Below are 26,431 nucleotides of genomic sequence, written 5' to 3'. Positions count from 1 at the left end.
CCTGTGGCAAGTTATTCGAGTCGAGCCGACAAGGGCCTGGTCGATTAGATAACGAACCACAGTAGTCTGTTTCAGGAATCTTTGGGTATTGAGACCCTTGATTCCGGTATACTCGAGTATTACCACTTCTGTTCTGTTGAGATGTTCGGGCCCGGTAAGGGGTATGTGTGGTGATTGGAATTTTGGTGTAAAGTGGTGCTCTACTGGACTGGATTGGTTACTTTATTTGGAAGTTGACGGAGTGTCAACTATTATTTGATCAAGTTTCGGTGAAGCAAATGGGAATTTGGCTCCTGAGAACCACTCGTATCCTTTCTATCTATGGTGTTGTTCATTTCTTTATTTGATTTGCGTATGTAACTAATTAAATATGGAGTTCCCTGATTCTTACTTGCTTTTGTTTTGGTACCTCATTGAGCGTAAGCTCACCCCCTTCCCGTTACCTTTGTTTTCCTTACAGGGAACCACATTTCCAATCGTGATTTTGAGAAAAGGGTGGAGCTAGTGTAAACGTTCTTTTGGTAGTTCTTGTGTAATCAAAACCCTAATTGTTTTTTAATTAAGTGTCACGCTTTTAATTGTAAAATTTTCAATAAATGTATATGAGTGTTTTATCATGTACATTAAGTGTAGTCCTCTGAGCTGGTACCTTTGCGTTTGTTGAGATGCTACTGTAACCATTGGATGATCGGACAGGCACTATTCACTTTCCGTTTCGATTTGTTTTCTGTTTCACGATTTTACTTTGTGTAAGCGCGCCAATGTATTCCGAAACATTCTGAGTTGCGTATAACCGTCTTATTATTCTTTTGGGGATTCGTTTGTGCGCTATATCGAGTTTGTATGATTCGACTTCGTAGTCTTGGCGAGAGCTGGGTAGGCGGTCCGCCGAACCCTTTGGTTCGCCTTAGGGTGAGGTGGGGCTGTCACAGAGCCTTTGGATTTGGTGTATTTGGTAAAAATAGGAATTGTGGTGCATCTTAATAGTGAGTTCCATTTTACTCCGTTGGGTTCTTGACGGACTCTGCCTCATGGGGGTCCTTCTTAGATGGTTGGTGCTATTGGGGATGAGGCTCGACCTTCTACATCTGCACCGCTACCACCGTCATTATGGGACGTAGAGTTTCGGGGTCTCTATGAGCAGATTAGGCAAATGGATGATCGTCTTTCTTGACTCAAGGTGCGTATTTCTAAGATGGCATAGAACTTGGTGGCCTACTTTCATCATGTTAGATTCACCCCATCTTTTGCTTCCGATCCTTAGCCATGTTCTCTCCTCCAAGTTTAGGGAAGTTTCGTTGTCCCCTTTCTTTTTTAAAATTTTTTATTTCTTACATTGGGGACAATGTAAGATTCCAATGTAAGATTACGGTGTGGGGGAGGGGCTAACTTAGACAACTATGTTTTATTGTTCCAAATTTCTTAACTAGAATTTCTTAGCTAGTTTTTCATTTTGGCTATGATGAATGTATGCAATCAAGATGCAAGTATGAGTAGCAAATTTATACTAGCAAAGTATCTTATTTTTCTTGATGATGGATTTGAATGATGAATGTGCTGAACTTGACAAATTTTAACAATTTGTTAGATTTTGAGCCTATTAATGAGCACTTCATCTATATTTTGCTCTATTTTTATTTGTTCAGTGGTTAACGCGCATGGTTTTGTCATTCTAGAACTTGCTATGTTATGCATGTTAATGCCACATTTTTGTATGAATTTTATGCATGAAAATGACAAGGGGACATAGGATTAGCTATCTTTGACTTTCTTAAAGACTGGCCCTTATTTTGTTGACCATTAGTGAGCCATATGTGAGTGTTTAACCCTTTCTTTGTTTAGTAGCCACAATTGTCACCGAAGACCTCTTTTTAAACTTTCTTGTCCAATCTTGTGTCAAAGAGTTGTCTTAATTTTACTGCATAGAGACTTAATGTGTTGATGAAAGGAACTGAATTGAAACTAGTGAGTGTTGTCAAATGAAGTTTACTTGAATGTGTTTATGTTTCTAAAACAACAGAAAAAAAGGAAAAAAAAAAAGGAAAGAAGTGTATGTTGCAAAGTGTTTCTGGGCATAATTGACATGTTGTGATCATTGATGAAAGCCCATAAATATGCAGGCACTTGTTGAGTTAGTGAAAATCGTTGAATTTTTTTGGGGGAAAGTAGATTTTTACAAAATTTATGGGGTCCAAACGTGAGACAAATTGAAATTTCTGACATTTGTAAGCTTAATTTCTAATTTTTGAACGTTGAGGCACTGTCAATGCCTTTGCAACAATCTTATTTTCTATTGCCATGCCTACTGGCAACCAAATTTTAATCTTCTGTTACCAATATCACTAGTTACTAAATCCCACTTTATTGTAGTGAACAGCATCTGTAACTTAAAATGAATATCAGCAATTAAATCCCATTTTTAGGATTTTCTTTTTCTAAGAGGAATTATTCCTTATTTTGATAGCTATAAAATAGGGGATTAGTTAGGAAGGAAGAGAGCTTCTTTAGAGGGCAAAAAAAAAAAAAAATTCGATCTCTCTGTCTCTCTCTCGAAGAAGACACATAAGTCGACTTTCCTCCTAAGAATTTTTCTCAAATTTGCCTGGAATTTTTCTCCATGAGGAGCAATTAATTTTCTCTTCTAGTCGAATGTTAACTTGAAAATGCAGTTGCCAAACATCGGTAAGATCAAATTGATTTTTAATTGTTTCTTTTAATTCACTGATATTCATGCATTTTTTTTGAATTAATTTCGTATAATTGTTTTGTTATTTGAATGTTAAGGGCTCGATGTTCAAATTAACCTAATAATCTACTGTCATATTAACTAGCTAAATCCGTAATTATTCGATTGATTGATACTAGTGGTAATTAGCATGACTGGTTTTATGTTAGGGAAACATATGCTATAACTTAAATAAACTCTCGTAGTGTGTTTGGATTTTTCTAGTTTTTAATGTAATCAAAAAATTAAATCCTACGATCGTACTTAAGGTTATTTTTTTATTAGAGAAATAGTTAATGATCGTATCTTGATTATCGATAAAGGAAAATTTGGCTGTTAGTGTTTGTTAATGGCTATAAGCAATCAATTAATGAGTGATTGAACTACTATTGCATCAATGATCAGTCGTGTTAACCGTATCTAAAAAGTTGTATCTTTGGTTAGAGTCGTGTCTGTTATTGATTCAATTCCTGTTTATTTCCATGAGTTGCTTTTATGATTAGTTAATTAGTTATTTTCAAATTATCCAAAACCCCCACTCCCCCCATAATTCTTACTCTAAAAAGAAGTAAATTTCTCTTCAATCTCTGTGAAGACGATCCTATTCATTGTTATATACAAAATTTATATTTTTTTGAGTAGGACTTTTATTATCGCACAAATTTGGCGCCTGTCACATCACATATTAAAACCCATGCACATTGGTCACAAACTCCATTTTTGGTCTATTTATAGTAGAAAAGCATACAGACGCTCAATTAAAAAAAAACGCATACAGACGCACGAAATGACACACATTTGGGGGGTAAAACGAGAAGCACAATGAAAGGAGCAAAAGAAAACCTACATTATGCTTCCTTTTTTGTCCTTAAAATCTCAGTCAATGAAGTATCGTTGTACTTTTTGGACCAAAAAAGACAAAAAATGGTGATTCGGTGCCAAAGTGCAATGGTTTAGAATGTAAAATACAAAATATTTTGCTCCCTCTATCCTATTAAAAGTATTATGCTTTCTTTTTTAGTTTTTCCTAAAATGTTCCATTTACTAACAGTGGCTTCTCCAATTTTTAGTTCTATTTTAAAAATGTGAGGCCACTAAAAACTTTCACTTTACAAGAAAAAATCACACATGTGCATGAGTTGTACCAATCAATTGATGATGATGCGTGCTCCCATTTGCCAGAAAAATGATTAGAACTCTTTAGTTAAGAAATTGTCCCTATGTTTGAAAATGAAGAACTGGACGTTGAGCAACCTAACCACCCTGATTGGGCAGTCTGATTCCTATATTCTAATATAAAACGGGCAAAAAAGAAGAAAAATGTATAACGGGCAGCATGGACAAGGATAAAATGGAAAGTTTGGCATGGTTCCTCTTCTATGTAACTATTGTTGATAAGAAGTTCAATTTCCAAAGTGCGACAAACTTAATGGGATAGATGGAGTATTTCAAATCTGAAAGATTAAAAAAGTACAGAGTAAAAATGTAAAGGGCGATTTTTGTGATTTCCCTAAAACTGTTTCCAAATCGAACTAGAATTTTTAAAGTGTAGAATAGAATATATGTAATCTTCTCAATGATGTTAATTAAATTGTTAAATTAGTAAGGTAGTCAAAAAATCTTTGAATTTCGCCTTTGTCTAGCAAAAGGATTCTAGAGACATGGACAGTTGGCAAATTCCACTTTTGGTTTAGGATGGAATGGTCAACTTATTGGGTTGTTAAGTTCTTAGGACCACTTTAGTGTTTTTAACTATTTAACATGGACTAATTAATTGACAATTGATGAATCTTGGATGGTTAGTAGTGAGGGGAACCAATATGATCTTACCAGCCGTTAACAGGCTTTTACGGGCAAATAGACCTAAACAGCCAACAAAATAATTATGCAAATCGCATAACATACACAAAGTCTTGTGCTAAATATGATTAATTTTAGGTCTTTATTGTGGAATAATGCTTCTTTTGCCAAATTGCATTAATGTTTATGTATCAAATTATCATATGTTATTAGCTAGAATTAGTGCTAAAACTGGTTTATTGAATGGGAAGGCTTCTTTTTGTTCTCTCTGGTTCGCTTAAAGTGGTGCATGTGGTCATATATATGATTTGTTTGTGAGTTTTGTATGTTTCTAAAAGACTAGTTATTGGTTTGGGATTTGAGTGTAATGTGATGGTTTGTGTTGCTTATGAAAGAGGATTATGATCTCTTCTCAGGAACTACAGATTGGTACAAAAAGCCTTTTAGTTCTAGTAATTGCTCTGGAAAAAAAAAAAAAAAAAAAAGGCTATCGCTTTGCTATCAATTTTGCAAGCAACAAAAATATTGAAAAAAAATCTAAAAATGTAGGTAATCTAAACAAAAAAAAAACAAAAATTAAATAGAGTTCCAAAAATGCCACAATGTATTACTTATTATTGAATTTGAAAGACTCAAAATTTATGATTTTGTGGCATTTGAAGCCATTAACAAATTAACATACAATGGCATTAGCCATGCTAGTAAAGGTAATCTTGATGCCAATATTTCATTGTTTAATGACATTACGAAGCGTAGCGGAAGAAATATTTGGTGGTATTATGACTGTCAATAAAAGAATATTTACTGACATTTTTTAATGCCACTTAATCATTGTTTGGTGGCACTTTTCTAATGTCATTTAGGGACAGTAGCATCAGTATGTATCACACTCATTTTGAGTACCATAATTCTTTAAAGTGCCCTTAAAAGTTAGTTTAATGACATTTTTGAGTGCCATTAAATTACTTTTTTTCTTGTAGTGATTAAATCTTGCTATCGAGAGTTAACTACTTTTTATCCTACTTAACATAGTTGAGATAACTTTTTAACTCAAATAGGCTCATGACTGATTGACTTCTTGTTGTTCTTCTTGTTTTTTTTTTTTTTTTTTCATTTTTGGAAATTCTGTTAACTAACGGACCTAGAATTTTATCCTTTCATCCATGTGCTTGGTAGACTAATTGGCTTGATATTCTTGTTTTTTGTTAACTGAATCATCTTGTGTACTTGTAGAGATGGCAGTATGAGGTCTAAGAGAGTTACCGCTCTTCTAAGCTTGTTGTTGCTAAATTTCTCCATGCTTGAATTGTTTGCTTCTAATCAAACTAAGTCAAAGCCTAGATGATTAACCTCAACAAATTAAAAGGGTGGCATTGGCTGTCTTTCTCTCTTTTCACATCAAGTAGTGTGTGTTAGAAATCAATGAAAAAATTAATAAAGTAGACAGACTCAACATGTTCAAGAAGCAAGAGATTCAAGATCTCGTAGATTTTGGTTTGGTTCTTTAAATTGCAAGATCTAGTTGATTAAATTTCTTTACTTGCTCCTCGTTTCTTAAGTTCTACCCTTGCTCTGTTGAAAATTTTTTTTAAACAAAATGTTTCTGTGAAAAAAAAAGTTCTTGTTTGTTACATAGGTTGATAATTGTAGTTCATGATTCCTTTTTCTTTTTGTTTTAGTGTTTTTTTGGATGAATCTAAGGATGAGAGTTCGTCACTGAGATAAAATGTAGAAACTCTTCTATTTGATGGAGTTGAGAAACGGTTTATTATTGACGATGGAGGCTTGTGTTTGAAAACTCTTGGTTACGTTCTTGGAATTTTGATGTACAGAGTTGTTCTATACAAAAAATATAGTACACATTCCTGGTAAATTGATAGCACTGGAATAGAAATTATCTATGGTGGCTCATCAATCAAAATTGAACTGATCATATTTGTTTGAGTTGGGGTAGAGAAAGCAGATGAAGCTGTTAGGCTTGATGGGCATTTTGGTACATTCCCCACCTCTTTTTGTCGACTAACGGTGGATTGCCTTTGTTATGGTTTCGTGAATTAGGCGGATCATTTTGTAATTTGGAAAGACATCCGAGATTGATTCATAATTTGGTAAAACTTCAAGGGAGGTATATTTTAATTTTAATTAACCAACCCTTTTTCTTATGAAAAACACTACTGCCTTTAAAAATTTGATGCACCTTAGAGCAACAAAGTTGTTTAGTTGTCAATTTCATAACATAGATAATAAACATTTTTAGACTATTCATTTTGTGGTTAAATGAACATATTGGAATAGAAATTTTTTTTTTCTTTATTTATCTTTTTCTTGTAGTTAAGTAAACACTTTTAGACTTCATTTTGTGATTAAATGGACATATTGGAATAGGGATATTTTTCTAAATGTATCTTAGGTTGAATTTTCTCAAATATACCTGTTATAAGAAACATTATTTCTCATTGTACAAGGAGTTAACTTTCCACGATGTAATTGATTTTGAAGAACAATTTTGTTACTGCCTCTTGGTTGCCAAAGCTTTATCATCTTAATGACCAAGTTTCATTTTGGCTGCAAAGGCAAATTAAAATGGGAACTAAAAATTGCAACTTTTGCAAATATTGAAGGCCAAAAGTTTGCTATTGTGGAAAAGAAACAACAAATTGGTTTCCTTTTTTTTTCCAGAAACGATAGCAATATTTATTGCTAATAAGAGAGCATTACAATATATGAGTAAGGGCTCAAACTTGGACTTTACAAAAGTGTACTAAGACATTGAGGGTCTAGAAACTCCTCATCAAAGTGAATGTGCATTGCTTTCTTACTCAGTTTATCACTGAGTCTATTAATATTACTAGGCTGACTATCAAATGAGCATGTCCTAAACATTGAGCTAAGGTCTTTTATGTACTCTAGGTGAGCTGCTATACGTATATCTCTCGAGGCTTGACATCCTAACAGTTTTAGAACCTGAGAGCATGGTGTTTGGATCTTTATGTACTGCTAGCCTTGTTCTTTTATCTTGCATAGTGCCAGTTGTATAGCCAAAAAATTATCCAACACAGCTGATCCAGTGCTTCTTTCCTTCATAATCCAAGCTGCACATATCTGGCTCATGATGTTTTCTGTTGTGATGCCAATTCCCATATTCTGCCCTTCGATATGTTGCCCCACATCTACACAAATGATCAGCATGTTTTCATCTTCCCCCACCCTTTCCTCCTGTGCATGTGCTGTTTCTGTTTCTCATGAGATGCTCATCTGCTGCTCTGCCTGTTGGGATTGGTGATATTCCTCCCACTCCTTAACTGCTTTCCTAATTACTTCCATTGGATGCCTATCTTTCTCTTCGAATTCTGCTTCATTCCTGGCTTTCCAGATCTGCCAAAGGATATCCACTATTAGTGCTATGTGTTTCATTCCATCCTTTCTGGCCTTCACTTCCATTAGCATACTCCACCACCTTCTGAAGTCACTTGTATATTCCTTAAGTCCGTCCCACTGTAATGGAGCCATATGCCATATCATCCTTGCTTTTGTACATTGGAAGAATATATGCTCCACTGTCTCACTATTTTCTCCACACAACTTGCAGATCAAATCACCTTTTCCTATTCTCCTAAAAATTGCTTCTCTTCCTGGTAACACTTGATGTAGGCTCTTCCATAAAAACAGTTTTTGCTTATGCTTTATCCTAATTTTCCATAGCTGTTTCCAGATTTTATCACTTCCCCCTGCCCATCTTGTTTCTCCCTTTCTACTCACTTGTGTTTTTGACTGCCTATCCTCTCTTGTCAGTGCTTCATATGCAGACCTAACTGTGTATTGTCCCTTATTGCTATGACTCCAAAAGTAGCAATCAGGTCTACCAGTTATGCGTATAGGCGTTTTGAGTATGTTTCTAGCTTCCTGTGGGCTAAAGATCCTAAATATGAGTGCTGAATTCCATCTAAAGGTTTCCAAAATTTAGTAATTGTGAGCAGTTATTTTTTTTCTTTTAGAGAGTAGTAATTACGTTCCTATAAAAAGTTATCGAACGCCATTAAATTTGGTTGCTTTATCATTTAAATTTAACGACTAAATTTGCTCATTGGTTTCCAAGCTCAGGTAGAAGAACTAGTCGTATGGTGAACAAATTTCGTTATAGCAGTCAGGATGTTCAACAAATAGATGCCAAATTTCGTTATAGCTCGTGCTATAAAAAACAAAGCCTTTAGTGATCAATTATTTTTTGGCTGAAAATGATTTTGGTAGTAACTAGTGACAAAGCCAGGACCCATAATTAAGGGTCGATCCTCACTTAAGTCAATAATATCAGTTTTAAGTTTCAATTATTGGTTTTCAAAAGAAGTTTAGTACAATATAGTCATATAAAAATTCAGTCCACAATTTTCAAATCCTTTCTTTCTCCGGCGATTGTTTTACTCTTAAGACGCGCAAGTGGAAACTTTTTATAATTTTTTTGGGGGGAAAGTATACTTTTACAAAATTTAGGGGGTCCAAACGTTAGACAAATTGAAATTTCTGACATTTGTAAGCTTAATTTCTAATTTTTGAAAGTTGAGCCACCGTCAACGCCTGTGCAATAATCTTATTTTCTGTTGCCATGCCTAATGGCGACCAAATTTTAATCTTCTGTTACCAATACCTCTAGTTACTAAATCCCATTTTATTGTAGTCAACAGCATCTGCAACTTTATATGAATATCAGCAATTAAATCCCATTTTTCTTGTCAACAGAATCTCTAATTTTATAGCCACTTTTCAACAAAATATTGTTGATGAATTTGTAGTGTAAGAACAATTCTTGACAATTTGGTAGAGGTATGTGGAACACGTAGAGGGCCACTGGCTCTTTTAGCTATGGTGCTAAGCATTTGGCCCAAATAGACTAATAAGATAGAGGGGCTAAAAGATCAATCAAATAGTTCCCATTTGGCTATTGCTTGAGGAGGATCAAATGTCTCCCAATTGGTTGTTACGATAACAGGTTTTATCCTTGCATTCGAGAGCTTGAGCACATCAAGTGTTTCAACACACTTCTCCACTCTCTTTCCCTGCAAATATACCATCAATTTAACATCAATTACTTGACTAAATACATTAATATTCTATGAGACTAGAGGAGCACAAAGGTATGAAATTCGACTAAAATTGTTACCCTTTTTTTTTAGTGGCAAACTCCGTCGATAGAGGGATGCCTGCCCCATTTTCTATTAAAACTGGAGCATAAATTTACCCGCATAGTTTTTTTTTTTTTAGATACTCAAGCTCCAAATGCACGTAAATTTATTTAAAATTTCAGTGCATTTTGTTAGGTTATTTCAATAGTTTATATGGTATATATATACATATATATGTGTGTGTGTATATATATATATATTATATATCTCTCTCTTCTTCTTTTGCAATTTCATTCAATAGTTTTTTTGAAAGATTAACTTATCTGACTAAGTTCAAGTGTTTTAAATATTTATATTTAAAAACAAAGTACAGTCACACTGGAATTGCAAAATATTTTGCTTCTGATTTCTCACAAGGAAACTTTTATAGGTGTTCTACTTAACCTTTTTGGGAACCATGTTGAAAGTCGATTGCATTTTATGTCAAGTTTGCATCCTTCTTCTGTCCCTATTACGATATTTTGACAATAATGTTCTAAAGAACTTATTTTGACACTTTTAAAAATAGGGGGGAAAAAAACTTATGAAGCATTACTCATTTAATAGATCCCGTCTCTTTAAACATAAAAATTTTTAAACATTGCTGGGGGATAAATTGCAAAGAATAGAGCCCATCTCTCTTTTTTTTAAAAATTTATTATTATTATTATTTGAATAGAGTAAATCTTACCTGCAAAGATTTCTTCTCACATGCATCTCCTTCTGCAGAAATAATATCAAGCTTGACAGCTTGTCTCATTAACATCTCAATAAGTGTAGTGATCTGTAATTCTGGTACCTTATTCCCATGTGTAATTGATTTTTCTATTGCACAAACCTGCAGACATAAATAAACAGGAATGAACCCAAAAAGATCATCATGTTTCAGTAGAGCTACCTAATCAAAAGAATAAAATAGGTAACGAATGTGTTATCATTGGCATGATTTTTATTCCAAAATCAAGTTCGAAATGCCATTTTTTCTGTCTACTAGGAACAGTTAAATATATATATCACTGTGATAGCTGGATTTTGCCAATCAGGTATTCTTAGTTACTTGACTAACAGATTAGAAAGATAAAATCAAATATTCATTTTTTTTACTGGTTGTCAAATTTTTCCTGCTCAAGCTGCCCATCTTCCCAGTGCGCAATAAATAAATAAATAAGCAACTGATCAAATTAAAATTTTTTCTAGTGAAAAACTAACAATTATATTCATGTATTGCAAAGGTATTTCTCTAAACTTAATGGTCAAAACAATTGTACTTGTAGTGAAAATACTTATGAAATATCAGCTTTAATCATCTCGTCTGAATTGATTACTGATATCCCATCCAATGATAATAGTATATACACTTTTAATGTATATAAAATTTATTCTAAAGTAACTCCCTTTACCTCGAGCCTTAACTCTTTGGCCGAGTTTCAAATCCTAGGTGCCAAATATAATTTTGTTTAGCATAAGTAGAAAATAAATCCAAGTATTAAAATAAAATTAGATTAACTTAAAATTAAGTAAAATGTGAATTCCCTTATTAATTACGCCCTTTTCAAATGCCCCACTCCGTCTGACAATGCCCTTTACTCCTTACCAAATTCAGTTGGTGGATGCCATGATGTCAAGAATCTATTGCATAAGGTAACACAAAATATCATATGGGCACTGATGTCCCAAAATTCTAATGGGAGCCACATGATTATGAGGCTAAATTGATTGTTTGATACTGACTCAATAATCTCTTCTTCAAATTATTTAAACAGAAAAAAAATGCTTACTTAGTCCTTCAATTATTTAGTAAAATATATTTAGCCTCTAAACATTTATTTTTATTATTTTCTTTTATTTTCATTAACTTAGTCACTAAAGGTTTATTTATTTAGCCTATTTTAGAAATTAACTCCGTTCTAATTAAAAAGTTGAAGGACTAATTAAGCACTTTATCTATTATACTATTCACCAGTTGACGTCATCGAGAAGCTTTTGGATAAGCAAGCCAAGTGTCATTTTTAAATAGGTTATTTATTATTTAGAGTTCTACCAAATCTTAAAAAGATTTCAAATTCAACAAACAAATTGTAACAACTGTTAAATACTTTATATTAAAATTTATATTATTTTTGACTGTCTATAGTTTCCGTGCATAGCATGAGACATAAACCTAGTTTTTCCTATTAAAAAAAATAGCCATTCAAGTAAATTAACTTCCGAAGACTAGCCAATATTAAGCCTCATGCAAACGTGCTTTTTGTAACAATAAGCCTTTTTTTCTTTTTACTTTTTGTAATAACAAGTCAAACTACGAAAACTGCCGAAAATGCTCACCTGTTCCGCCAGCTTATCAACCTCCATGAGTACGTCATCAATCAAGCGATGAGCGGCCTGGATCTTCGCATTCCTACGCATCTCAATCAACCTCCTCTCTCTAAATTCTGGATCCTCCATTAGTATGACTTTTGAGTGGTCTTTGACTCCGCATCTGTCCAAATAGTCTCCATTTTGTCTCTCTTTTCCTCTGTATATTAGCCTTTGTTCGCCAGGTTGTAACCCACTGTCTGCTGTAAGGAGCTTCTTCAATTCTCCTGCCACCCAATTTCACGCACAGCCACAAATTATTAATTTTACAATTCATTTATCTTGACTTGAAGTTATCTTGATTTTGGCATGCATTATTTTATGAATTAATTTTTTTGCACTCATAGTGTATATAATTTTAAATTTGAATAAATAATAATTATATAAAATTTGAATTTAAAATTTAACTTTTGTACATGTGTCATATATTCAAAAATGATACTAGATTTACTCTTTTTTTTTATTTCAGTAAGTAAAATTTTCTCTGTGTATTTTGAAGTTTAATAACCTTTGTGTGTTAAGTAAATGAACTATGCTAATATGCATAAATCACTAGATTATTGGTGTTTACATAAAATAGATTTGTGGACCATTAAGCATATATATCACTCTAGCTTATAAAACGAGGTGGAAATTGCATAAAGGACCTTATATTCTAGCAAATAACAATTGTAACATCTATACTAATCCTGATGTGCAAAGAAGCTCAATTAGTTTATGCCCCTTAAAAAGAATTAAATAAAGGGGATATCCCTAGCATAAAAGTTGCAAATATTATTACCAAAAAAAATGAAGAACTAAAAATAAGTCAGTGAGAGCCTTATGTTATTTTTTTTTTATTATTAAAAAAACGAAGCAGAAGAAGAAAATGTTCATTTTTTACACTTTTACTACTTCTACAACTTGGATAATGGAAGTAAAAACATTCACAAAAGTAAATTAACAATTGTTTCACCAAACTTTTTCTAACTTGCTGGTAAGGTGTCTCAAGAGCATGAGCAACTTTAACTGTAATAAAACATGAGCACAAAAGTAATTCTGCAAACCCTCAGAAACCAGATCAATAGACAAAAATTGATCCACCATTAATACTGGTGAGTATTTTCCTGCACTTACCAAATGTTGCTTGAGAGCTGATAGAGATCTCATAGCGCATTGCGCCAAAAACCACTCTAACGCGAAAACGTGGAACCATGGCTGCAAAATCTGAACAATTCTCACTTCTTTTCTGCACCAGCATCCCACCTGGTCTCATCTCCCACTCTACCTCCTCCTCTTTCACATCCGATGACGTCGTGGTTGTTCCGGCATTTTCACCTGATGATTTACGTGCCCGATTGAATTTTCTCTTTATCATCTTCAAAGAAAAATAAACCCAAATGTCCTCAATGTGTAGTAATATATATTTTCTCTTGCAAGAAAATACCTGCCTGGTTCTTCCAAGCTCTAGCTGCCCTTTTACCTATATATGTCGGGGCAAAACCAGAGGCTCATATAAATGAGAGAAGATTGCTTAGAAAAATAACAGAATTGAATGAGAAAATGGCCACTGGACCAATGAGAAACTGCACAGGTGTGAAGGGTCCCGTCAACTGGTTAGACAGCTAAGCAAAGTAGCAAAACATAACCGACATCCTTCTTTTTAATTTTCTAATTTTTATGTAAAATAAATAACTTTGCCGACAATCTACGGAAGGAAGGTAGGTTTTGCTACCTTTGTACATTTGTGTATTATTTGCTGTGAGGTCTTGTTTGCTTTTGAAGAAGAGTTTAAGCTTGGTTTGGCCAGTTGGTTTTGTCTTGTAGGATGAAGAGAAATCATCAAGCCCCCACAATAATGAATTGAGTGGAAGACTTTTGCCTTTATGTAGCTTGGTTGGTTGATTTTGGATTAGGTGAAAGTGTTGTTAGATTTACTCATGCTGGCCTTCATTGACAGTGAAGGATTACGCGGGATAAGATGGGACTAATGAGTAATCATTATTGTTTTCTTTGTCTTTAGGTAATGAGGCTAAGTGATACTTTTTATGACATTTTTTTTCCTTTTTTGGATAGAAATTTAGTCACTAGAAGCAATTCATGCTATAGCATGGGGCACATTCAAAGTAAGTTTCAATTTATGATGCAATGAATATTATTGAAAAAAAGAAAATATTGATTAGAGCTACTTTTATCTTTATGCAAAAAAGATATGTGTACACTACATCCTTACTTTTGTTGACACTTGAAAGCTCAGCGAAGGATTATATCGCCTAAAATTTACAAAAGGAAAACTTATAGTTCTTCTCATTGAATTTGGGTTTGTACCCCTTTAGTCAAAGAAGGAAAATTCTTCTTATTTTCAGGTGAACTTGGAAATGAGAGTTATTTTGGGGATGAGTATCTATATTAGTTTAATGAACATGTGGTACTCCTTCACTGGTTAACACTAAATTTTTGAAAAGTAATTCATTGTTTTTTAAATTAAAATGACAAAAAATATTGTATAAAGTGCATGGGAGGCTACTAAACTTTTGAAAAGTTTTGTATCATCTATTAAATTATTTTTTGTCTCAAATTAGCTGCCAAATTTTAGGAAGCACTTCATCTGGATCATTCTAAAATTGACTGTTAACTCGAAGGCAATACATGAGAAAAGCACGCCGGTTCTCTAAGGACATTTTCGACATTTTATCCAAAATTCACCATCCCTGAGCTAATTAACTAGTCTCTCTCGTGCAAAACAAAAAAAAAATTATATTTTTTTCTTACCTAAACACCTGGACTCTGGTCTTTTTTTTCGCATGGCGGAGGGTAGTCAATTGACTTGGAGTTGGTAGGCTTTGGACGAAATGTCGAGAATGTCCTCTGAGAACCGGCAATGTCGTGATTGGTTACCGTCCAAGTCAACTGCCAAATTTAACAAAATGGTCAAGATGAGGTACTTTTCGGAGTTTAGCAGGTAACTTAGCACAAGAAATAATTTAACGGATGATAGAAAATTTTTCAAAAGTTTATTGACCTTCCATGCACTTTAGCCAAATAATTTTTAATGCACCTTCCTTAAGTTTTTTAAACACATCTTTCTTTAAGTTGTCAAAAAACATTTTCAGGTGAAACCGTGACTAATTAAAAGTGAAAAGGATATCGAAGAAGATAGAAGAGGTGTGCGGATATTTTCCTTTCAATATTTCCTATTAACAAGTATGATTGTTAACAAAGGAACCTAATAATGACAAATTGTCTTTTCCTATACTAAATTCCATCATGATTAAAATATAGCCCATAACATCGACTGCCATCCCTAAAACTCTAGCTTTAGAAAATCGGGACTTGTATGATTAAATATTTGCCCTAAAGTAACAATCAAATAATCCTTAACAATCAAATTAAAGAGTAAGAAAAAGAAATAGAACCTCTTGATTTATAATAATTTGGCCACACTTGTTGTTGTTTATGACTTGTGTCTGTTTATAAAATTTTTTCAAGTTTGGTGTTTCATTCACTAAGCGTCCAGGTGAGACAATCACCCTTGTACACTTTGAGGTAACCCAATCTTCTTGACCGTCGATTTTTGCAACTTATCCTAAGAGAATCTTACTTAATTACAAGAAATTTCAAATTCAAACACACAATCGAAGGGTAGATGTACAAATTAAACTTTCAATTATCATTATTTTGCTAATGTTCTTGCTAAGCTCTGACAATGTATGACAACAGCTTACAAGTCACAAGGATGAGTTTTGGCTTTTACATGATTACAAAATCAAGCTCCAATTCTTGGCCTAAAGCAACTTAAGAGAATGTAATAAATTAAGTTGCCGTGTGTCATGTTTTGAAATAAAAGAGATGTTATAAAAAAATAGATTTTTGGTTTCAAAAAATATAAATGAAAAAGGGCCTAAAATGAGACTAAAGAAATGCGATAGTTGGGCTCAACATTTAGTCTAAAAAGAATTTTTAAGAAAAAGAAAGTCACCACTTGGTACTGAATTTAGATGTATCAAATCACTCAAAAAATTATTTTTTATAAAATAAAATAAAACCCTTTTAAGTGACTGTAGGTCTTTGAAAACGAGAAAAAAATGACTTCGGAAGTTACGGTTTAAGAGAGAGAAGGTAAAGATTCGATTAATTCAAATCTAAGATACCCTTTCAACCTAACCTAAGTTAGTTGTGAGGTTTAGTTAAATTTTTCTAATCTAATCCTTAAACTTATCACATTTTGATGTTTTTATATGAGTGCAAAGTCTAAACCTAAAAGAGATTTTGGGAGAGACAAAATGTCCCTTCAAGGTTTAATTGATACCAATCACATTAATTGTGAGATCCAAGAAAAATCCCCTAAAGGGGTCATGAGTAAGCGAAAGAAAAAAAATGAGACTCAAAGAAATAGAAATTATAATGTATATAAGTATACATGACTAAAGAGAGGGGAATGCAATATAACGGGTACGAGAAACTAAAACTTCTGATACAATTTTTCTTCTTGTAAAGGGATAATAGCGTGTCAAGGTTAAAAAGCCACACTCGCTCATTTTTTATATTCAAAGGATTACTTTTCTAATCTAAACAAGCAAATGGACTATCTAATTTCCTAATAACCTATATGAAATGTAAGTCTAAATAATATGGTTCATGCATATAGGGATAAGAGAATAATATAAGAAGAAATATCATGCCAATGAGAAAAGTTCCTAAAAATAGAAAAATATCATGAAATGGAATGAATGTCACATAATTCATGAATCTAGTGCATGGGCGAGGCTATCAGTCTAGTATTACTAGTCCATTTCTATAGATCCTCATTAGCATTGGACTAACGAGAAAGCGAGAAAAAGTCACAATTCGCATTGGACTCGTATGATGACATCAGACATTCATGCTTTATAATAATAGTAAAATGAATAGAGTATAAATTAAAAGCAAGTAAGTACATAGAAACACATAAAACACATAAGACATATAATACATAAGTATAATATCAAGATGCAAGATCCTAAGAAAGCGAGTAAAAGCTATAAACATATAAGCCATATAAACACACCACAACCCTATCTTTTACATTAGGGAACGTAAATACAATCTAAACGAGAGAACAGAAGAAAATAAACATATTTAACTTATCTATTACATTTGGGGACTTAACTACAATTTAGAGTGGGAAAATACATGAAAATAGCCCCTTTCTAACCTATCTATTATATTTATCTATCTAATTACAAGTTTTCCGAAAGAAAAAATATAACATATCTATTACATCTTGGGTATTTAAATATCCTCCAAATTATTACAAAACTTAAATTAAATGAGCATAAAAAATGAATAGAAACTTAAAATAAATAAACAAAAGAAAACACATAAACATATAAACGCATAGGAGCATATAGGAGCACATAAGAGTAAATAAACAAAATTTAAAGGGTAATAGAGGTATCTCCCTTTTGAAATAGTGACTAAATGAGGGGATATTGACCCATTTATACTCATGAATCAACAAAAAGATCAAGGCACCAATTTAATTGAAAATATTTTAAAAGAAAACATAAACATATACTAAATTCACCTTATTATGCCAAAAAATGTAAATAAACTTAAAACACCTAAAATTTACAAATTAAATGCATTTAATTGAAGCATAATTAGCAATTAAAAAAGGAAAACAATTATAATTGAGAAATCAAAAGCCATTAGGGACTAAATTACAAAATTTAGAAAGTTTTAGGTCAAAACATAATTTTTGAAAAATTAGGGGCCAAAAATTAAATAAAGACAAAATTTAGGAGCCAAAATGCAATTAAAATAATGACTTAAATAAAAAAAATCCAAATTTTTTTGAGTCACAATGAAATTACTCAAAAGTCTATGGGCCAATTTCAAATCAAATTAGAGAAGAGGCAATTAAATTCGATTTGGGCTGTTTCTGTTGCTTGGACTATACCACCTTGGCTTAGAAGAAAAATGTAAACCATTTTCACATAAAAATAAATAAGTCCAATTGAAAATTCAAGGAATCCCAAAGAACAAACATGTCTAAATTAAACCCCAAAACTCAACTATAAACCCCAGCCAAAACCAAAAACAAAATAATAACAGAAGCCAATCATTTATTTCTATCTTTTCCTTTTCCTTTTATTTGTTTTTCTTCTTCCTCTTCCTCTCTTTAGTTTTCTCCCTTTTTGGCCAACTTCAAACTTCTCTACTGGCGTCCATGGCTGCTTCGGCAACTCGCCTGGGTCACTGTCCACTGTCGGTCGTCAAAATTCACCAAAATACCATCCTGGGCTCTATCTTTTGCGTAGATGGCATTTCTGAGCTCAATTTTTTCCAAAAAAGCACAAAAAGGGTTCAAAACCCAAATTTACAGCCGAGTCTCTATTTTTCCAACTCATTCAAATCTTCACTACAATCCACAAAACTTACACGAAAACAACCCTTATAGATTTTAGAGTGCAACTATGGTCTTAGTTTGACAAGAAAGAATAAACAAAATGACTAATTAAAGTAAAAACAACCCCAATTCCTATAACCCAATTCATTGCTTTTATGTATAAAACTTGCAAAATCTTGCTCTAAACATGCTCATGAAGCTAAGAGGCATTGGACGGAAGCAAACACTAGTTAATTATTTCCTTTCAAAACCAGAACACAAGTTTCTACAACAAACTATATCGTCCCTTTCATTCAGAAAAATGAAAGGTCTAAGCTTCAGTCAACAAAACCAAGAAAAGGCTAACCACAAAGCATTGGTTAATACGATTGGAAAGTAAGATAATACCTTAGCAAAAGTAGCAGTCTTTTGGTTCAAAATTTTTGATGTAAACTCCCAGGCCTCAATCGTCCCTTTGCTTCCTTCTTTTTTTTGTTTAAGAGAAAAGAGAGAACTGAGAGAAAGAGAAAGAGATTGGGGGAGAACAGTGTGTTGTGTGTTAATGTCTAAACAAATTGTGAAAGAGAGGAGGAGAGAGGAGGAGTCGAGAGATGGTGAAAGATTAATTGTAGTGTTGTATGTGAAGTTAAGAAAAATTTAGAGAGGGAAAAAAAGAGTCAAGAGAGATAGAGGGGTGAATGGAGTGGGTGTGTATTAGGTTGTCTTGGTGATGATTGTGATTTGGTTTTGGTCAAGAAAAGTCAACAAAATGAACATGGGGTGGATTGTTTTTTTGGGTTAATAATACTTTAGTTGGAAGAAAAAAAATTATTGGGGTGCAAGGATTTGATAAAATTTTGTTAGGATTTTTCCTTTTTTTAAAACTTTCAAATAAGAAAAATAAGAAAATTCACATTGGCATATATGAAAATAAACGATCAATAAGCAAATAAATATTTCAACAAAATATTAATAAACAAAAACAATGATAAAAATTAAAAATTTGGTGTCCACACAATTTTCCCAAATTAAAACTTATTCTAACACCTATCAAGAAAATATTAATATAACCATTTGAAAACGAAACTCACTCAACAAATTGCATAAAATTGGCTAAATCAAACTATAAAGTAATATCTAGTACTCTATAGAACTTTTTTCGTCAAAGTCTCCTTCAATTCTCCCATGGGAGAGAAGCCAAATCTAATCTTTTTCCCTGAGAAGCCCTTTCTCTCTATTTTTTATTGAGCAAAATTATCCATTTTATTGACCAATGAAATTGAGTGCAGACAAGGAACACAAGAGTTCCAATTACATCTTAGCTAATAAAGTGGCTGACATCTTAGCTAATGTAGGTATCTTGCATCCGCAAGATCATGTAAGGGTGTATCACCAACTCTGTTCTCTTCCACAGCTAGCAAGGGGGGAAGTTAGGTTGACTATGCTAGGCCTTCCTTCTATTAGACTTATCAAAGGATCGTCTTGATGACCGGTCCTGGTCTCGGCTTGTAAGCTTCTGATTGGGCAATAAAAGCACGTTACTGTTTCAAAAAAAAAAAAAAAAGAGTTCCAATTACATCAGCGTGCTATCACTAGTACTATATTCAGTACATTGTATATCAGTCATCAGCTAAAGCAACTATGATTAAGTACAAGCTCTGTGGCCAATTCCCAATGTGCTCTATTTATTGGCATCTTCCTCCATCCAGCAGTAGCATCCCTCATAGCTGAAACAACAAATTCCACAATGTTGACTATAGTCACAGGCTTATGATTGAATATGGTCTGGTTCCTAGTTCTCCAAATGTGTTATATTGCAACCCCAAAGACTAGTCGTTTGACTTGACTTGGAAATGATCTGGTCTTCCAATGATTGCAAGTCCACTACAATTCATTTCTCCATGGTAATGGAACTCTAGGTACTGAGCATGGTTGTTTCAATTTCTGCCATACCCTATTGGACATAAGGCATTCAAAGTATAAGTGCTCCATACTTTTAGTAGCTTCTTTACATAATACACATATGAGATTCCACATTAACACCCCAAGCTTTTAGTCTGTCCTTGGTTGTCAACTTATTCCTGTGTAATAGCCAAGTGATAAAGGAATATCTTGGTATAGATCTAGCCCCCCACATTAGCTTGTACTAGTCAACTCTATTGTTGTGCTGACACCATAATTCCATAGCGGATTTGACATTGAACTGTCCAAAGGCATGAGCAGTCAAATGCATCTTATCTTAATTTCCAACATGAGGTAGAACTAGGGTGGGAGTTGCATGCTGAAGTCTTTGTAGCTTTGCTATCATTCTCCTCCCCTGTGGCCACAACCATCCTTCTTCATATATAAATTGTGCAACAGTTGAGTCCTTTTGTGACGCCCCCACTTCTCCCAAGGGCGAACCCAAGGGTATCCGCGGAACGCCTGCCTAGCTCTCGCCAGGACTCGAGACAAATCAATTCAAACTTAACAATATATAACAATTTATACCAGTCTAATAAGGAAAAAAAATTGCTTCCATAAACGAATATCCAAGTCTTGTACCACGTGTTCAAAATACATCCGTTATCCAATTCTTACGTCAGGATCCAAAAGATACATCAATTCCCAAATATATACAATAGCCAAAATGTCTAGTCAATTACAATTGAAACCCTAATACAAAAGTACATCCAAAGGGTTTTAACGAGTTTCACTCCATCCATTCCTGTTAAGGAAAACAAATCTACGGGGTGAGCGAAACGCTCGTGAGGCCAAGAAAACACACATGCAAGCACGTTGTCCAAATAACAATCCCAATATTCAAGAAATTTACAATTCGAGCGAGAAAAATAAACAGAAACAATTCAAGGATATAGGAGCTCTCAGGAGCTATTTTCCTCTTGCTTCGCCACGGCTCGATCCGATACCCCCTCGTGATGACACTCCGTTATCCTGGTGGGTATTTTATCCGTAGAAACTTCACTTATTACTTCCTCCGACCAACATTCCACCCTCTCGGATCCGAAACCAAACACGCACGAAAAAGGCGATACTCGTCGAGTATGCCACACGAGATCTCAAGAGATCAAGTTTTGATTTTTGAACACGCACGGAAAGGGCGATACTCCACGAGTATGCCGAACAAGATCTCAAAAGATCAAGTTGTGTTTTGTTACTCTCTTGGTTTATCAAACTTCTCGACCAAGCCCATGCCGGCTCGAGTTGTAAGATTGGTTAAGAGAATTGGGCGTCCCCATAAGTCGAGGAGGTTCACTCCACCCGACAACATGACACGCACGACATACACGACATGCATGGCAACACGACACGCACACGAAAATGGGTATATTTTAGTCGACGAGATTCACTCAATCGACTTTGAAAACCAAGTTAATACAAGTAAAGTTCAAGTAAAGGAGAGCGAGTGCGATAAAGTACACACTCGTCTCATCAAGTGATATTCACGTATATAAGCAGGTAAATCAAGTAAACACGACAAGTCAGGCACTTGACACTCACCAATTCAAAAGTAATTGAGCGAGAAAATCTTTAGTTGTCCCCTCCGGGATTCTTTTCAAGACTCGCTTGAGCACCTGAAGCAATTAACAAGTATTTTTCACTCACAATTACGTATTAATCAAGAAAGGAGTTACGCTTATTTGGACTAGTCAATACCTCAACCAAGAACCTTAGCCACTCAAAATAAAGGTTCAAAAGTGAGGTTTTATTAACACAAGAAAAACTGATTTCCTTCATGAAATCAAGTTTAAAGCGATCAATTATCATCAAGAAGGAGTAACAAGTTTTCAAATTTTCATTTTCTAAGAAATCAGCAAATTTCAGCTTTGCGCGTCAAATTTAGAAAAATCAGATCTTGCACTCAGTAGGTCCAAAATTATAAAAATTGGTACCGTTGGAAACCTCTTAGAAAGTACTAAAAGTTCTTAAAAGACACTTTTCCATGAATCTAAGTGGAAGGTATTCAAAAATGAGCTTGAAGGTACAGGTTCGGCGTACAAGGCAGAATTAAGTTGGATTTCGGCCAACTTTGGAAATTCGGCACGATTCACATGTTGCAAACCGGCCTCTGAAATTTACAGCTCAATTAGTGTTACAAGTGAGGTTTATAAAAAAACAAGCGGATCAAGAATCGGAGTTTCGAGTACCGAGATACGGTAGCTCAAAGTTGAGGAAGATTCAAGACTGAAGAAGAATTTCCAGTTTTGAACCTCCAACACTAGCAATTTAATTCGGTATCGAAACGAACTTGAATTGGTGCCAAAATTGGCAGTATTTTACTCCTATATGCAAGGTATTCCTCTATCAAATTTCAGGGAAAAATACCCTCGGGAAGGTAGTTAATTAGTCAACCAAAGTTCAGGAAAAATTCTAATGCAATCTGCCTTGTGACTTTCATTTCACAATTTCAAATCGTTTAACCAAGAAAACTATCCGAACATGGTTCATTTGTGAAACAAAGGTCTAAGACACATCCATGATACCTTTGGTAAGTGATGAGCATCAAGAACTTCAATTAATAAAATCATTCCCAAGTTTTGCCCCAAATCAGTCCAAATACTACGTTTTTCCAAAACAGGGCAGTCCTCTTGTTTTAGTCACAACTCAATCAATTTAACTCAGAATGAGGCATGGTTTATGGCGTTAGAAAATACATTCACGGGAATAAAAGTTCACAGAAGGAAATGTTCTGAAATTCGGCAAGCAACCAGCTCAAAATTGAGCCTCAAGTTGCTGCCTCAACAAGCCATTCCAGCAAATCCGAGAGACAGGACAGCTAACTTAAAACGTTTGGTTCGGATCACTCACAAAGAATCAGAACGTGAATTTTATCTCAAATTAAAGCTAGGAATGCCTAGTTTCAAACGCCACCAACGGCACTTGATTTCGACCCCTGAGGACAGAGTTATGGCCAAAATACGACCACTGGACAGTTTTACCCGAAAATAATTTTCCAGCATGCCTAGTTCATGAATAAATTCATTTGCCCATCCAATCGTTAATGTTTTCCAACGAAAATTTCTACACACATAATATAACATATACACATCAGGATCATGCCAATAAATCACCAAAAATGGGCCTTATCATGGCCGAACAAAACAGGGGCAGATTCGGCAATTTCTGGTCATGACCTCTACTTGAGTTCCCAACAATAACACTCCATAAATTCATCATTATAACCATTAAACTACCATTAAATCCAACATTGATCCTCAAATCAGCAACAACAACCCAAGTGTGGGAATACAAAGAGCCCACTATCACATTTTACATCCATATCAAGCTAACCAAATGCATGCATGAACTTAACAAGGTAAGATAGCTTCCAAACTTCAAGTTTCCAAGAGTGGATCATCACTTACTTTGGGTTGATGTTCAGCAGAATTTTCGGCCCTCTATTACCCCAGAAAAACCGTGATTTCCAGCCGTTGTTTGCAGCTAAAAATGCTCCTCAAGTGTCAAGCTAGGTGTGGTGCAAGTTTGGTTGAATTTGGAGATGATTTGGGGTGGTTTTGAGTGAGATTAGTGAGCAGAAATTTTGAAGCAATGGAGTTAGAGAGAGGAGGGTGTTTGGTCGGCTATGAGGAGAGAGAAGATGGAGAGAAATCTGATTTCCTTTAGCTTCCAAGAGAAGGTGAAATAAGTGGTGTAAATTCACCCAAAAGTCAACTCTCATTAGGGGCCGTTTGGTGCGATTACGGCTCGATTTTCTCGCGCGTTTGGTTCGCTAGTGCACTAAACCTCCAATGCATATATATTCATGTAAATATTATTCACTCTTAATTGTCCCGAAATAAGGGTCTAAAGTCCCTCAAATAACGTCGAGCGTGTGAAAACGCGTACCGTCAATTTTAACGCTATAACGCGAAACTTCCAATAAATTCTTATAACGATTGCGCTACTAACTATCACTTGAGTATTTACTTATAAGATTACCTATTTTAGGACCATAGTACAAGTCTCCAATATTCCAAGCTTATTGTGTTACAACGCGGATAAAATCTCCAAGTACTATTCACTATTTTTACTAGACGTACTCCAGGAAATTAATTTTTGAAACGAATCATTTTAAAAATATAACGAAGTTATATTACCATGTATTTAGGTCTAATAAGACTAGAAAATATTCCTCGAAGCGAAAATCCAATTAAATAATTTATTAAGCCATAAATTAGGCATAAAATAATAGTTTTTTTTTTACGAGTCCTCACACCTTTACTAGTCTAGCATCATGCAGTAAGTTCTTAGAAATATTCTAGTTCAGTGGTCCAACAGGATGCCAATTGGCATACTAGAAGCTCGTTTCTGCTCTATCACCAATCAAATAGAGTATGTATGATTGGCACTCACTTCTCATCTTCAGAATCTTACCCTATGACCAAGAACAATCAACAGGCAATTTGATACCCCAAAAGTGCTTTCTCTTAAGTTTAATTGTTTGGATCCATTTGACCCATAAGGTATCCTTTTTCCTACAGGTATTCCATATTGCTTGAGGATTAGGAACTTATTTCATAGAGTTAGATCAACCAAACCCAAAACACCCTCTTTTTTTTTGGCATGCACACATCTAACCATCTTACTTTTGCACAGTAGTGATTGTTTACTTCCCCAACCCATAAGAGAAAAGTGATCATGTTGCAAATCTTCTTTGTAACAGCTTTAGGCAAGATAAAAGCAATGGACCAATAGAGCTGAACCCCATTCAACACAGATTTAATCAACTATAGTCTATCCCCATAGGACAACCTTTTTGTATCCCAACTGTGCATTTTTTACTGCATTTTAATAAAGATAGGCTGACAATTCGGAAAAGATAGCCTATAAATTAGGGGCAATCCTAAGTATTTGATAGGAAGAGTGCCCCAAGTCATTTGCAAAATACCACACAACTGATCATGCACATCTTTCTTCACACCAGCCATATACACTTGACATTTCTATAGGTTGGGCGTTAAGCCTGATAACTCACCAAATTCTTGCAAAGTCTTCTTTATAACACCAAAGGATCATTGTGTAGCAGCAGTGATAATAAATAGGTCATCTACAAATGCTAGGTGTGATAGTTTGAGATCCTGACATTTTAGGTGATAGTCAAATCCATCTTGCTCAGTGTTTCTCTATAGAATACCTCCATGGCTATTAAGAAAAGATAAGGGGAGACAAGATCACCTTGTCTCAACCCTCTTTCGCTTCTAAAATATCTAACCAAAGATCCACTGAAGTTGAGGGAACAGGAAGCAGTTGTCACATAGCTTGCAATCAGATCGATATCCCATAGGGAAGCCTAGCATTTTCAATGCATCAAACAGGAACTCCCACCTTAAAGTATTATATGCTTTAATGATATCTATTTTAATCACAGCTCTAGGATGTCCAGAAGATCTAGTATATCCCCTTAGTAGTTCATGCATGAGTAGTACATTATCTAGTATATTCCTCCCTTGAACGAATGTACTTTGTGAAGGGCTAATGATGACTAGTTTTAATCTATTCATTAAGGTTAAGGAATAGCATTTGTAGATGGTGTTACAACATGCAAATGGGACTAAAGTTCTTCATGTGCTGAGCATTTGGAATTTTGAGAACCAAAATAAGTATGGTGCTATTTAGATTGTGGTACATGAGGTGCCTCAAAAAATAGAATTGCAAAGCCTCAAGAACATCATTACCTACCACATTCCAGTTCTTTTAAAGAATTTTGCTGTGAAGCCATCTAGACCAGGAGCTTTGCCATCTTTAAGGCTGAATACGACTTTCCTAATTTCATCATCAGTGACTGGCACATCTGATCTAGTGCACTGATCAAAATCCAGTATAGTAGGTATAAGTGACTGCAATCTTCATTCCATATCCATTGTCCAGCTGTCTGTAGCTACAAAAAGCTACTAATAGAAGTTTATTGCAATACTTTTCACTGCATCCTAATCTGTCTCATCATATAAGAATAGAATTCTATTATGTGTAATATTAGTGGTTACCTTCCTATGAAAGTAGGAGGTGTTTTGTTCATCTTCTTTTAACCATGACATCCTGGATTTT

General features: G+C 34.3%; 1 protein-coding gene and 1 long non-coding RNA gene across 3 annotated transcripts; both read right to left on the bottom strand.

The window, feature by feature from the left end:
- Nucleotides 1-9,243: 9,243 nt before the first annotated feature.
- Nucleotides 9,244-13,568, bottom strand: LOC113710407 (BAG family molecular chaperone regulator 2). 2 transcript variants are annotated; one of them, XM_027233398.2, is made up of 5 exons: nt 13,463-13,568; nt 13,153-13,353; nt 12,007-12,263; nt 10,373-10,519; nt 9,244-9,576 (listed from the first exon to the last, which is right to left on the bottom strand). In XM_027233398.2, exons 2-5 carry the CDS (start codon nt 13,289-13,291, stop codon nt 9,436-9,438), a joined length of 684 nt encoding a protein of 227 aa, XP_027089199.1. In that variant the 5' UTR covers nt 13,292-13,353; nt 13,463-13,568; the 3' UTR covers nt 9,244-9,435. The 2 variants fall into 2 exon arrangements, with proteins under 2 accessions (XP_027089199.1, XP_027089198.1); XM_027233397.2 differs by having other exon boundaries at nt 13,153-13,523.
- A 3,446-nt stretch (nt 13,569-17,014) lies between these two features.
- On the bottom strand, nt 17,015-19,076 carry LOC113709740 (uncharacterized). The gene is made up of 2 exons (XR_003452780.2): nt 18,794-19,076; nt 17,015-18,326 (listed from the first exon to the last, which is right to left on the bottom strand). It is a non-coding gene; the product is annotated as an uncharacterized lncRNA (long non-coding RNA).
- Nucleotides 19,077-26,431: the final 7,355 nt, after the last annotated feature.

The sequence above is a fragment of the Coffea arabica genome, chromosome 9e, assembly GCF_036785885.1.
Source record: "Coffea arabica cultivar ET-39 chromosome 9e, Coffea Arabica ET-39 HiFi, whole genome shotgun sequence".
In the NCBI taxonomy this organism is placed as follows: Eukaryota; Viridiplantae; Streptophyta; class Magnoliopsida; order Gentianales; family Rubiaceae; genus Coffea; species Coffea arabica.
Note: the sequence above shows the minus strand (reverse complement) of the source record. Positions and strands in the feature narration are given on the sequence as shown.

Excerpts from the sequence above, each read along its gene's own strand:
- LOC113710407 (XM_027233397.2), bottom strand. The coding sequence starts at position 13,393 with ATGATAAAGAGAAAATTCAATCGGGCACGTAAATCATCAGGTGAAAAT. Across the intron at positions 12,264-13,152 it reads CAGCTCTCAAGCAACATTTG|GAGAATTGAAGAAGCTCCTT; the intron begins GTAAGTGCAGGA and ends ATTGGGTGGCAG. Across the intron at positions 10,520-12,006 it reads TTGATAAGCTGGCGGAACAG|GTTTGTGCAATAGAAAAATC; the intron begins GTGAGCATTTTC and ends TTATGTCTGCAG.